Here is a 14,576-nt window from a genome sequence, read left to right as displayed (position 1 = left end):
AACTTACCCTTTTCCAAGAACAGTTTTAATCTTTGTATAGTACTTGAATATACTACTTATAATTGTGTTTCAAGTGTTACTGCAGTTATATTTCAGATTTTACGTATGTAAGAAAATGCTATATTATTTTAATACTGATGGCAGAGTAAAAATCTATTCAATATTCACCTTTCAGGAAGAACAATCAAATATCCAAGAACACTATTAGACTTGCCTAGCATAAAGTTTCAAACGGCTAATGGATTTTAAATTGATGTCATAATACTGCAATTTAAATACATGATGTTCATTAATTTTGCCAGAACTCTTTGTAGAGTAGAAGTTGTACGAAAAAAGGAGGAAGGTTATATTTTCTATACCTGCTTCTTTTTATCTGCTTGCCCATTTTTGATACACAAGAAGAATCATTACATCAGCTTGGGGTGGGGGTGAAGTTTACTCAAATGACAATAGGTTTCAATGAGGTAATCACTGTGGAGTTGTGTCAAAGTAATATTTTCTCTGAAAAAATACCAGGAATAGGATAGAACTGACACACAATAGGTGTGACATTTCTTAAAGATGGATTTCATGGGACCTATCACCAATATTCCACAGGTACAAAGTGGAGGAAATAAGGGACAGAAAGTTCATCTTGCCCATATACCTCCTTTTCACTGAAAGGTCAAAATTCATGTACTCGAGCGAGAGCACAATATTGCAAAACAGGCAACCGTGGTCTCTCGCAAATCTCAGGGAGTGCCCTCAGATGTGGACACTGAAAAGGGAAAAGAGAGCACACTGTGGAGGACTACTAAGGGATCCTCTTCTCTTGAGGGGAGCGAGAGTGGGCACTGGATGCAAATTTTCTAGGTGAAGAATTGTCTGTTTCAGAAATATCTTGAAAGTCAAACTAAAATGTGTCTAGACATAATAGGCCAGTATAGTATAACACTTCACATCTATTTATATTTAAAATATAGTGTGTTTACTGTACATAAAGTCAGTTTTTCCAAAGCTGTTGCTATAGCTACAAATCAAGGAAACCATAGCAACAACCCTGTATTATGTACAGCCTTAATTACAGATTAAGTTATGTCTCTCTTCGCATTTCATATTAAATATTCCCATACAATCTAGTTATAGTAATCTTAAATTTTTTTCTTATTAAAAATTACTTTTTATTAATAAAAATTCCATAGTATTATACTGTCAAGTCAAATACACAACACTCTTGAAATATGTCTTTATAGCATTATTCTGATCATACTTAATAATATACACATCACTGTTTTTCACTTGAGATAAACACAGATGTTCATATCACCATATTTCCTGATCTTCTTTAATACAAGTCATTGATCACTTCAGCCTTAACCACCAAGTAATTGATTTTCCATCATCTCATAAGGTTTTCAAGTCTCATCCCACTCAGCCTTACGCCAAAAGAAATCAGTTCCTCCTAACTTCAACTTTTTTTCCTATGGATTAAATTCTTGGGGTTTTTTTTTTCCTTTTTTCTCAGAAGGTTAAGTGTGCAAGGCAGGGACAGGAAAGCTAGAGTAGTAGTTCATCTAGATTTTCTAGCTTCCCTGTCACGTTAGATGACTGACTGGTTGGTGGTAAATTACTCTACTCTGTTTTGTTGACCTTGCCTATGTACTATTTAAATACACTGAGAAGTTCAGATTAGAGCACCCTGGCATGCTGCATGCAGCAGGCCTCAGAGCATAGCCTGAGAGGAACAAGTAAAGGAGAACAGTGAACAAAAGTGAAAAAAAGGAGGAGAAGGATGTTGGAAGTGGATGAGGACAGGAGGGAGTTCTATCAGACAGCAGGAGACACATAGGACCCAGTGGGGTGACAGGCATCAAAGGACACTCTAGAAGATTACGAACACATCCAACAGGCGTGCAAAGATTCTCTCAACAAAAGAGAAAACAGAAAGCCAAAATTCATGTCTTTAAAATCCTTCTCTCTTATCTTCCCTTCTATCACATAATTTTCTGATAATTCATTATGGTATAGTTTCTTCACCTTTCGGTCTTTGCCCATTGATGAGATGGCATGTGTCCCATTTTGCAAAAAACTTGGCCACATTTCCCTAGGGCATTAGCTGCACTCACAGACTGGACCTTCTGCTTATCTTACATACCACAGCAGCATAAAAACTAGAAAAGAATATCTTAGTTCTATGAAATGAGAAGAAATTAAATTTATTTGGCACTTATACAGTAATGAGAGATCTGTGGTTTTAATCTCTATGAACAATTGAGAATTGCTGGCCGTTTTAATACAAATAGTATAAAAAAGTATATTTTATAAAGCAATCTTTGTTATAAAAATTGTAGTCTGAGAAAGCTATGAGCATGAGTTAAGAACATAAACTGTGTAAAAGCTTTTCACATGGGCAGCACAATAAAACTTCCCTTGCACAGGGAATAATTAAGTCAGAAGATAGTGCATTCACAATTAACAAGGCATGTTCAGTTTCTTCATTATCATTTTAATTAGCAAATATTAATGTAATCTGCAAATACAAGGGGGAAAACAATTAAAATTACTAAGTTTAAGGAGTCCTTCACGACCTAAGCTAAATTGAGACAAATGTCTTACTAATCGATACTGGTCACCAGCTTTCAGGACATTCATTTCCATTTACTGTAAGAACTTCCAAGCGTGTTATCACATTTAAGAATGAATTAAGGCTCCCACAAGCTACATCTAACCTCTGATGAAGGCAATGATGAATAAAAATGGATTAGCATGCTCCTCTCCTCTCAAGTTATCAGTTCAGACTGATAGTGATCAAGTGACCATGGCAGCTCTACCTCATTCAGATTCCACGTCTGCCACTGTGGCAATAACCCAGGGACATATGGAACACAACGCCCTCTCATTTTTGGTGGGTTCCTGGTCCTTTTGTATTTCAGATATGCCGGATGGAGCCTTAGCCCTTTCAAACTCAACAGCAGCTCTCATTGCTTCCATTCATTTCACACACCCCGACTCAAACAGATTTCCTTTTGGGTGCTTGTCATTTTTCTGCTCTGTAGACAATGTACTTTGGCCTCCAAGATATACACAGTGCTGCATCTTATATGGACAACAGTTAAAAGCTACAGAAGGTTAAAAGAAGCTGTCTCCTAAAAACTATAACCCTCTATCATTCTGATTTTCATATTTAACACTCTAAAAGTAAAATAATAACCAACTTGTCTAATACACTTATAGGACTGAACATCATGAAGTGGTGAAGTATTTTCATTCTCTATAAAAGCCATTATGTGAATGAATTTTATTCATCAATATAATAATTTCAATTTTATAAAGAAAAATAAGCAGCAGTAAGTGGAAGTCTGATAGTATCTCTCATGACTGACAGTGCTATAACTGATCAGAAACAACTTTTAGAAAGAGTGAAATTTTTTATGTTAGCTTACTTTGCAAGTTTGCGTCTGTTATAAATAGTACACAGAGAGAAAGAAAGAGAAGAGTTGTCTGGGGAAAAAGCACCACTACCACCAAAACCCAACAATGTCATTAGATATTTTGCCACCTAAGACAGCGTAAAGCAGGAGTCCCTGTAAAATCTAATTTTATCACAGAAGTATTTTTATCGCACAGCAAGTATTTTGCAAAGCAGATACAGGCCAAAGCATCTTAAAATACAGACTGGAAATACATACCTGGCTTTCAAATAGCTACCAAGTGTTAATGTAATAGTTTCAGAAAAATCCAGTAAGCCTCTAGGCTTTATAAATTTTCTACACTCATATATGTTCATTTCACAAATCATTCCCTTTTCTTCTTCCATTCACATACAAACAAAAATAAACTACTTCTTTCTTCGGTATCCCAGGCAAAATTAAACATTTTTAGGGCTTTATTACAAACACATCCAAGAAAATTTCCTTATGACTTAAAGGGACTGAAGGCTTGAAATTAATCAAAAAAATTTTCCTGCTTGTATAAATACCAGTTTTCACTGCAACCAAGCATGATTTTGAGGCCAGCTCACTGCTCTCTCCACCACATACATGACAGAAATTAAAAACATACAATGGTCATTTAAATGGTAGCACACTTTTATAATAGATACTTTGCTCAGAAACATTGCTTGCTTTAGTTTTAACACTGGGAAGGTGGGTAGAAAAGCAGTTATAAGGGATCAGAGAAAGAGAAGCGTACTGGTCTGTTTTGCTGTGCTCTTGATACCAGGTCTTACCTCTTGTGTTTTCACATTTATATATCCATAATGAGCTCTCAGAGGCTGCCTTTGGCCATTAGAAAATGGTATCCATTTGACACTGGTTTGTCCAAAGCAGTTGAGGATCAAAGGGAAAGTTACTTCATTTGTGAGACGAACGATGATCAGGCAGAGGAATGCTGCAATGAAACTCACAGCAACAATGGACTTTCTCTGTAATGAAAAAAGAAAGACAATCAATTATTAAAATTAAGAATTAGTTTTCATTTTAAAAATGCATATCTTCTACTGTAGGATGAATGAAAAACACTTTAGAAAGCTTTACGTGAAATTATTTTTATGGTAGTCACCTTGCTGCAGGAGCATAATGAGACAGGTGACTGGATTATTTTGTTTCAGTAAATTTGCATTTCAGAGGTTTTGAGAATTTCTTTTAGAACTGGTTGGAAATGAATCAGTTTTGCTCAAAAAAAAAAATAGGGTTTTTTTGATGTTTCAAAAAACATCTATTAGTTTTAAATTTTATTTGTATTTGGAATGAAGATTTTATGTAAACTTCCACACCAAAGTCTCCATTCAAAATCATCAGTGCTCTAGACACATGACAAATACACAAAGGGAAAATGCCATCTGCAGCCATTCCACTCAAAGTTCGTGAAGATAATCGCTAGAGATTGCATTTATTGTGCACTAATTTTAAATCATTCCCGTGCAACAGAACTCATACTCTAACCTTAAATAATTTAGAATAAATGGTCAGTGAAGTCAGCACAACACTCTGCCTTATTCCAGGTTCATGAATTTACAAAGTGAGGCATTATTATCTCGGACGAGATGACCTCCATTGTTAATAATGTAACAGATCTGAAGCCTGTATCTAATTAGCCTTTGCTTTCCACCTCTAACCTATCCAGTTTGTTGGACTGGTGAATACAACTTTTCCCTGGGTAACTCCCCAGCCTACAGAAGAAAAATTTGTAAGAAATGTGATGTTCCCCTCATTTTTAGCTATTTTTTAAATACTGCAGTCAATTACTTCTAGACAAATTACTTAAGGACAAAACATGTTAGTTGGCATATTTAAAGATTCTAAGTATGATACTCTATCATAAATGTTATTTTTTAATTTTCCCCTGAGGGAATGGAACAATAATAATTTACAGGTGTTTTTACTGTATTTTAATTACATTCTAGCTTCACCTAATTTGCCACAGTTTAATCACCCTACTAAGTGTAATTCTATCCCTCTAAAGGGTAATATATACAGAACACAGAGCAGGAAAAAAAATTGCCTAAAGGCCTACATAAGTATACAACACTTAAAGCTGGACAACAGAATCTGATCACCCCACGATTCCTGTCTACAAATACCACCAACCAACAGGAACCATAAGAGTACATATTTAAGACCATTTTTGTACATGATGGCAACAAGATTGTGTTGCAATGGCGATGGAGGGGTAAAAGATGAGCTCTGGTTGCAACCATACAAGATGAATCTGTTCTTTGCCTGGAGGTTCATTTGACAATCTGCAGAAACTAAAATACAAAATGTTGAGCAGAAGAAACAATGATATTTACACAGCAAACATACTGGGAAAGACGTAGACAAAATTTTACTGAACACAAGTACACAAGGGCTGTGTGCCCATGGACAAGGCCAGTAGGCACTGCTGCCATGCCTTGGTTCAGTTTCTGGACACAGAAAACAGCGAGAATCACAAAGAGCATATAGCAAATTTGAAGGGATATTACTGTATTTCCATACATAAGAGTTAACAAAATAGTACATTATGGGGGTCATTTGCATGGCTCTATCTGTTTTGATTAGGAGGCTGCAGTTTATAAGATAAAAGCAACAGAAGACTGAGATGGAAAACTTGGGTAAATGAAGTCACTGTGAGGAGAAAGGGAAGAGGATGATGAAGAAGAGAGGTATTGTGGCAATGCTTTCCAGTGAGGAATGTTAGTCAGCTAATGGCTGTGCAATGTAAAATTAAACCCAGCAAATCTTCAGAGGGCAGCGCGGCAGCAGCAACCCAATCACAGCTTTCAGAATTCATGGAAGCCACTGCACTTTTCATCAGCTGCATTATAACAGATTTACATTAAATTGCAATAAACTGGCTGGGGAGCACTTCTGTGTCACTTCTCTTTGTACCAGATGGAGTCAGAAATGTTTAGCTATATATCAGAGCCTTATAAGTGCTAAGAGCAGCCAAGACGTGCAGTGCAAGTGATAATCATAAAAAAATGAGAAGGAGCGTGGATTAGTCATATCATTTATTGCCAATCAGAATTAAAATATTGCAAATATTTAAAGGGGAATCTAGGGTCTCATTCTACTACATGAGCATGCTTCAATCAAAATGTCCACAGCAGGAAGCAGCAATACTGCCCTGTATGATGCCACTACCTGATTTCCAGATATTCTGTCTTCCTGGTTTGTTGAATACCATTTTTTACTTCATTTTGTGCAGATATGTTCTGAACTTGAAAACATTGCAATCAGTTTTCTGTGCTTCTCACAAGGAACTGTTCTAAAGAGTCCCTGCCCCGAGAAGAATTCAGACTGGCTAGCTAGATTTCTTGGCCTTCATTAGGATGCCATCTGATTTTTATATTCTGTCTCTTTAAATACGCTGTACCACAGGAGGAGAGAAAAGTGTGGCCTTCTTTTGTTTTCTCTGATAAGAAAATATTGTTTGGAAAAGAAAACAAGCAAATATTTTTCTGTGTGTGTTGCTTAGCCAGAAAGAACCTGCACTAACTAGAACAGTGCAATGAGAGAAAGGAATTTTTACAACAGAAAGGAATCAAGGCATCTGTTGTAATTGTCTTGGAAAAAAACCCTAACTATATGCAAATACAATGTCTACTTACCAACTTGTACAAATGAAGCTTGTGTTAAGTATTCAGTTCCCCTGTAATTTTTGTTAAAGGCATGAGATCCAACAATGTGCATTCTCTGAGGGAAAAACTATTGCAAATTGGAATTTCAATGGCTCTATAAACTTCACTGTAAAAATATTGAAAAAAGCGAAAGCACCTTCTTATCATAATTTTAGCCTTCTTAAGCACCAAGTAAGGCAGTCTGCTCAGTGGCCAAGAGTATTCTAAAGGGCATCTTTAAAAGTAATTTGTTCCCCTTAAGTTCCTCCCTCCTTTATTTGCTCAAGAAAAAAAAAAAAAAAATACAGATGCTATTTATCAGTAAATGCTTCTTGTAAAATCTCCCTTTCTGTAGATAAATGGATTTTGTTATCTTTCCTCCGATAAAACTTAAAATTTAGCATTGGAGACTCCAGGAATCTACATGACATTAGGATATGACAGAGAAGTATGAAACTATATACAGAGATGAATACCAGACTAATTTATCTCAAAATTTATCTGCACCAACATTTTAAATACTTACACATCCTACCATTTGGGAGAGCTAAACCAACATTAATTAGCAAGTCTGCACAGAAACAAATCTTATTCCTTTAATTTTCAGTTCTCATGAATACAAATAATCTCTTAACAAAAGAGATGTTTCTCTAACATGGAAACATCCCATGTATAAATCTCAATCAATCTTTATATTTTTCTAGCTGATTTAATGTAGGCATTTTGACATTGCCAACATTTAATTTTAAAAAGTGTATCCAGTTATAGACATTTTTTATACATATTCAGTGAGGAGTAAACAATAAGATGTATTTTAAACAGTTTCTTAGCTGGACGACTTGCACAGTATATTAGCTTTTGTAACATTTTATTTCATTCACTATAGTACGTGATTGGTCTAGACGACAGTTGCAAGAAGAAAATTACCATACTTATAAATACAGGATCCTATAGCAGAAGAGTGATGGAATTTACTATTTGTTAATGATATTAAGTCTAAGTAGCTGCTCATTCACAGTTAAAAAAAAAATAATAAAAAAAATAAAAGTGGACACACTTCAGATCAGAGTACATGCACTGCAATACCTGGGACCCAGCTGGGCAGAAAGCATACACTACAATTAAACAGTTTCTTCTCAACTCTTTTTACTCAATCCCCACAATGATATAATCCCAGTTTTGGTTATAGTTATTTCTCAGACACCAGGCTCATTCTGTCTAGTGTGTGTATCAAAATCAGTAAGCAGTAAGCATGATTCACACTTCTAAGGCTTCCATTTATATTTACGTTGTTAAAATAAGAATTGAAATAAAAACAGGAGTGTCACACTAACTATTTTGGTTAGGATTTCATTAAAAACTTCATGGAAATAAAACAATAACAACAGTACTTTTACGGGGGCGTGCCTATCCATGCATTTGGCAACAAGGTCCCTAACACTATTTATAACCTTCACATCATCTGGTTTTGGCTATTTACCAGTGCCAGGGTGATTCATTAGCTTCAGTTTAGCAAGAACTTGACAGTCTGAACAAGTTTTAGTCATTTTTCTTTCACAATTTGTTAAGAAGTGTGAGGTGACAAGACCATTTTTTATAGTTCAATAATACCTGATAGAATAAGACACTAACATTTTTTGTGTTGTATACAGCTGTCTAGCAGGGAGGAAGAAAGGAAAAATTTTCAGTACAAGAAGACAATTTCATAAGTTGTACACTTTACTGAGCTTTGTACTAAATACCTTTATTTTACTTTCTAGCCAAAGAGCAACACCCTGCCACTTAGAATGTATTATATGGCAGAGACTATCAAACCACTTTAAAAGCAGTAATAAATTCCCATCCCAGTGAGATTAACAGTAAAAACCCATTTCACAGATGCATAAACTGAGTCTGAAAGCAACTTGACTAAGATCACAAAGAAATCAACAGAAGATACTTGTAAACTTTTATTCTAGAATGATGTAGTTTCTCAGGCTTATTGTTTCTATTATAACTAACTGCCTGAATTTGTTAAGTGCCAAAGTGAATATGATCCTATAGAAGACTCTAGTAAAGAACTCTTGGAACCAGTGAAGTTCCATGCTCCCAACAGTAACTGAAAATACACCTTTTTTCAGAAATTGATTTTTTACAGTATTCATTTTTTCCTGTTATTTTCATGGATACATGATAACACTGCACTTGGAAGGACAAATCAAAGGTAAAGACTTACATGAGGGCTTTGAGTCTCTTCAATAACACAATATGCAGTAATATTGTATTAGTTTCACAATACCTGCCTTTATGAGGATACTGAATAACTCAATCACTTTTTTTAATATCTCTGCACATTATACTACTTTTATTATAGGACTGATGCAGGGTTTCAGGTTTTCTACTCAAGTATAATATCAATTGAAAACAATAATGGCTACACTTACTGAATTTGTTTCATTTTGTATACCATTATATGTAAAAAATAATTTAATTTTCTATTTTATAGTCTTGAGCATCCTCTTCAAACTCTGCTTTCTGTTACAACACAGCATAAAATGAAATTCTTTCAGCACACCAGTTCAGTATACCTTACTGATTTCACTGGTATTGGAAATAAATATGCCTTCCAGCTATTTCTTTTGTCCTGAACCTCCCTCAAACAGGGCTGTTAGAGGAATATTCAGGCAGGGGTCCTAGAAGCTTTCAAAGAGAGAGCAAGACTATATAGCAAAGATCCTTTTGGAAACAGACATGTGTCAAACAACATTTGCATAAAATTGGTAGCTGAAGATTTACTTTCTTCTCCTCCAGAAGTGAAAGTCAACCTGAATACATTCAAAGGCTCCACAGGAGATGGCTGTCAATGTTTCTCTCTCATAAGAAGAGAACAAAGCCGGTAAGGGGTTATATCAGAAGAGCTGGTTCGGGTTCAAAAACCAGTAAAAATAAGATTAAAGCAATTTGTGCCTACCCCCCCACCCAGAACAGTGTACCTTTGCTAAACTGGAATGCAAGCAGCCAGGAAGCTGAGGAGTAAGAGCAGAAATAAAGTTCAGTGATGAAGAACCAATAATAAATGAACCAATGATAAAGAAACATAGGACTTTTAGCCTTCTATATTGGCACTGAAAGTATTTCTTCTAAGAACGTACCCTGAATCAGGACTGTGTTCATAGCTTATGATGTTTGAGAAGGCATGAACAGAAGAGACATTACTTCTTGCATGCCTCCTCTGTAGGAGCTCTGGCGTTTTTTATAGCTAAGGCAGCTGAAGAGCTCTCAAGAACCCAGCTCATTGTACTTCTTTTATTGTTGTCATTTGTTGAAAACTTGTTACATACTTCAGTTTCCACCATGATTCACAATGCAGTTCCGTATGAATGGTGGTGTATCTAGGTTCATAATGGCTCGACAATAGCGTTTTGCACAGCAAAATAAAACATATTCAAACATCTCCCTCGTTAAAGCCAAAAATTTGCAGAGTGTGGTCAGGCTCACTGGGGTAAGACCTAAGCAATGAAGAAAAACAGGAATCAGCACAGTATTGTCCAAACAATCAATGTAACAGCAGCAGCAGGGGTCTATATTAAAAGCCTTCACCACTTACATATAGGAGGATTATCGCTATTGATGTTTAGTCTCAGGTAACTGCATAACTTCATTACATACAGCATTCCCACCAGAAATAGCACACATATTTGGGTAATAATATGAAATTACCTAAGGTAAAGAACTTTAAAGTTTCAAAGAGTAACTGTTGAAGTATTTTGAAGGTCTCCTATATGCTACCATGCATAAGAAGTTACTACATTTAAAAAGTCCCAGTGATTCTGAGCTATTCAAATTGCAAAGCACTGACAGATTTCAGGAATTAATCTGCATCACTATTCCCTCTTGCCTTAAACTCAATGCCTGATAAGAAGGAGCATTTTTTGTCAGAATTTGATATTCTTATACCTTAAAGTGATTTCAGGCTTTCCAGCACTTTGAGTTCTCCATATCCTATAGTGATTGTTTCTCCCACTCCTTTCCTGCTTACTCAAAGCTGAATTTGTATTTCCTTCAGCAGTCTACATCTGGCACAGGGTTCCCTATGCAAACAGCCTCTACTCCCAACAAGGCACAAACACATCATTAGCACAGTTCCAATATTCAGAAACCACAAAGTCACAGCACCACCAAGGCAACCTAAACTTCTGAGCAAGGCATGCCTCCGGCCAGTCCGCTACTTCATTTTATAGTGCAACTGAAAGCTGTCCAGTAGCTTAAAAGATCTAGCCCATTAAAATGCCCATGGCAGAGAAGCACACTTTAAACAAGGTTGTTGATTTTTCATTCTATAGGATCTGTTATATATATTTAACCTAAAACTGTCGATACTGATTCATTGATGTCCTTCACAACAAGGGTAAACTTCATCAGTAGCTATAGATGCATATTATATAAATACTAATGTAGTCTTTGCATGATAAAGCAGTATTAAAAAGGAAAAAAAGTCTCTGCAGTACAGCTCTGAAATGGTGCTTGCTTTTTTTTTTTTTTTCCCCCCTTTGGATTATTGCCCAGCTCTTCTTATCAATAGCTTGGCAAGCTTTCAGACACACACACAGGCTGACATACACTTCCCTATAATAGAACTGCTGGTACAAGAATTTGTGATCTTTCAGCCTGGCAGTTGGTTGTTACTACTTATTGAAGTACCACCTGATTGTAGCTATTTTTCACCTGCTGAGCAGAACTTCAAAGCAAAAAACACCCATATATGAGTATTAACTCTTACCCTGCCAGATATACCTCACATAGAGACCTCTCTCTCTCCCGTATAGAAATACACAAAGATTCAGAATACACAACATCCTAAGAATGAATCCCAAATTGAGCGGTTTTCACAAGCGTTCTGAAAGACAACCTATAGCTGCCAACACTTTCATGAAAAATTCCTTTCAAAAAGTTGATCCTTTCAACCAGAAATAGACTAAAAAATGCATAAACCAGAAGAAAAGCAACAACAAGAAGCTCCACAGGTGCATCAAGAAAGATTCTTAGAAAACAATAAAATACCAGCAGACCTCTGGTCTGCAGATCTCTATATATGAAAAAAGACATACTTATTAAAAGCCTATTGCATTTCTTTGTTATTTTATATGAAATATCAGAAATACTCAATTTCTTGTTTCTTAAACTCACAGGAAAGGGAATGCGATGGCTTTCAAAGTGAAAGTGAGATAAATTCACTTTCTGCTCCTAGCAGTAAAATCATCAGTGCGTTTGGTACACAGCAGGAGGAATGGATGTTAATCACATACCTATGTGTTTAGCAAATACTACACCGGGATGTAACCTCCGGAAGTACTAACTTCTAGATAAGAAAAAAAAAAATTAATTGGACAAATAAAAATAAACATATGACAGCAGCCCAGGCACAGAAGAACATTTTATTTACTTCCATTTCTAATAACCCCATATTCTCAGTATTCTCAGGTTGCACATCTGTGAAGAAAATGCCTTTTGCTGGAAACCTTCACTTGCCTGCAGCTCACTTCTACCTGCCAGGGAAAGTTTATGCTACAGAGCAAAAACTGCATAACCAGAAATTCACACAAGGGAAATGTAATTGCCTACCACCATCTGGACAAGTCCAAATTTCCTCCATTGATTTTTTTTCTCTGTAAAGATCCCTGACTGCCATGCTGGACTTGAAGCTAACAAAAATTGGCCCCATGCCTCAGTTTCCTTCTAAAATCCAGATAACACTGGAAGACAAAAGAGATCTTGCCCAGTCTGTCACTTGGCAGGACTCTTGCTCTGGCCCTTCACACCAGCTTCATCCCATACTGTTCTCTGGTAGGTCAGCACTTTTGGAAAGTTGCTCTGGATGCTCCCCCTGCCACAGTGTAAGCGGCACACCTGCTATTCAGAAGCATGAAAAGGAAAACAGAAGCAGGTGGTCATTATTCATTTTAGCCTTCTGTTAGGACCCTCAGACAGCCAGTGCACCATAACACAATGCAGATTAATGTCTTGTTCCAGTGGCAGGGATGCAAACACTGTTTAGTGTGACGAGGCATATGGGCTCTTTCAAAGACTGGCTGAATGGCTGGCTCTGCACTGAAATGTAAGAAGATACAAGTACTGAATATAAGGGCTGGAGACCCCCTTCAGAGCCACTAGGCAAAGGTCCAAATTCAGAGAGCAGAAAGACTGATCAAACTGGTCTTCCCCCCCAAAAAAAAAGAAGGACCACTGTGAATTAGAAAGAAGCTGTTCTTAAGCAGAGAGGATGCTCTTCAGTCAGCCTGCAGGAGGTCTTCTATTCCTTGAGTTCTGTAGTTTGTTTCTTTCTTCTCCCCCCCCTCCTTCTCTTTTTTGCATTTGACCAAGAACCTCTTCAGCAGAGCTGTAGCCATGCTGTTCTGGGTTGGCAGGAGGCAAGAGCAGCCTCCATGGATGGCCTTTTACATAAACCAAGTAAACCTGGGCTCTAAATTGTTTTGGCCCTTTCCCTTCATCAGACACAGAAATCTCAGTTTTCTTTGGATAAACCCACTCTAGCCTGTCTCATCCATACATAGTTGCCACATATGTCACCAGAAAAGCAAAATGTATTATTCAATGCCTCCAAGCATTGTGTGTTTCTGGCACGTGGATTAACATTTCAGTAGGCATAATCATTTATAGCTGATAAAAAGCAAGACCTAATTACAGAGAGGTCTAGGCTGAGACCAGCTATTTCATTACAGGAATTCTAAATTTTCTGCCACATAGCTGGAACAAATTACTTTTAGTGAGGAAAACATACTTGCCCTGCTTAATTCTTAATCTTTTCTTTATGCTGTTTTCTCTATTGGAAGCTTAGAAAAAAGGGGCTTTTGGAAAAAAAAAAAAAAAAAAAAGGAAGGATTGATAAAGAAGCTAGACACCAGCATGGCAGTGTCACCTCTGAAGAGATCTTCAAAGCCAAGATTTAGATGTAGATGTTAAACTGTTTCTGTGGCATACAACCCTTCGGGGCAGCAAACTTTTGAGCAAATGGAGGCATGCGAAGCTGTGCTGTTTGCTGAGATGATCACATTAGGCTTCATTCTATCTGATGAGTTCATTTTCCAGTGCAAGAGCAATATGCCATCTGTAGGATACACATTGAATTAATTTCTAGAGTGGGTTTTTAGGGGCTTGTTTTTGGACAAAGGTATGCAGAACTCAGCAAGGCACTTTTTATACTATATATTAACAATCATATTATTATCACAGCACTACAGCATAAAGCTTTCCACCTAGGATGCAGATCAACTGTCTTAAGCACTGTACCCTCATAGCAGCAGATCCAACAATTTTATGATCCAAATGAAAAATAGAAGGCAGGCCTACATTTTAAATCTCATTTGTAGGAGAGGCTGCACTGAGCAACGCAGCATCTGTACCGACACAGAGGGGCAAATAGCTGTACATTTTCGGCAGAGACTTTCCTTTCAAGTACTGGCATGATCCGACTCAACTGTATTTGCTTCTACTGATA

At 36.7% G+C, this 14,576-nt stretch overlaps 1 protein-coding gene across 1 annotated transcript in view; it reads right to left on the bottom strand.

Annotated features, from left to right (window-relative positions):
- The window catches only part of ST6GALNAC3 (ST6 (alpha-N-acetyl-neuraminyl-2,3-beta-galactosyl-1,3)-N-acetylgalactosaminide alpha-2,6-sialyltransferase 3), a 178,688-nt gene that overhangs the window by 42,143 nt on the left and 121,969 nt on the right, over positions 1-14,576 (bottom strand). The window contains exon 2 of the mRNA XM_009696034.1: positions 4,208-4,402. Coding sequence (XP_009694336.1) covers positions 4,208-4,402 — 195 coding nt within the window. The remainder of the gene's footprint in view (positions 1-4,207; positions 4,403-14,576) is intronic.

This window comes from Cariama cristata, unplaced genomic scaffold (assembly GCF_000690535.1).
Source record: "Cariama cristata isolate BGI_N322 unplaced genomic scaffold, ASM69053v1 scaffold10642, whole genome shotgun sequence".
NCBI lineage: Eukaryota > Metazoa > Chordata > Aves > Cariamiformes > Cariamidae > Cariama > Cariama cristata.
The sequence above is the reverse complement of the archived record's forward strand: the minus strand, read 5'-3'. Positions and strand labels throughout refer to the sequence as shown.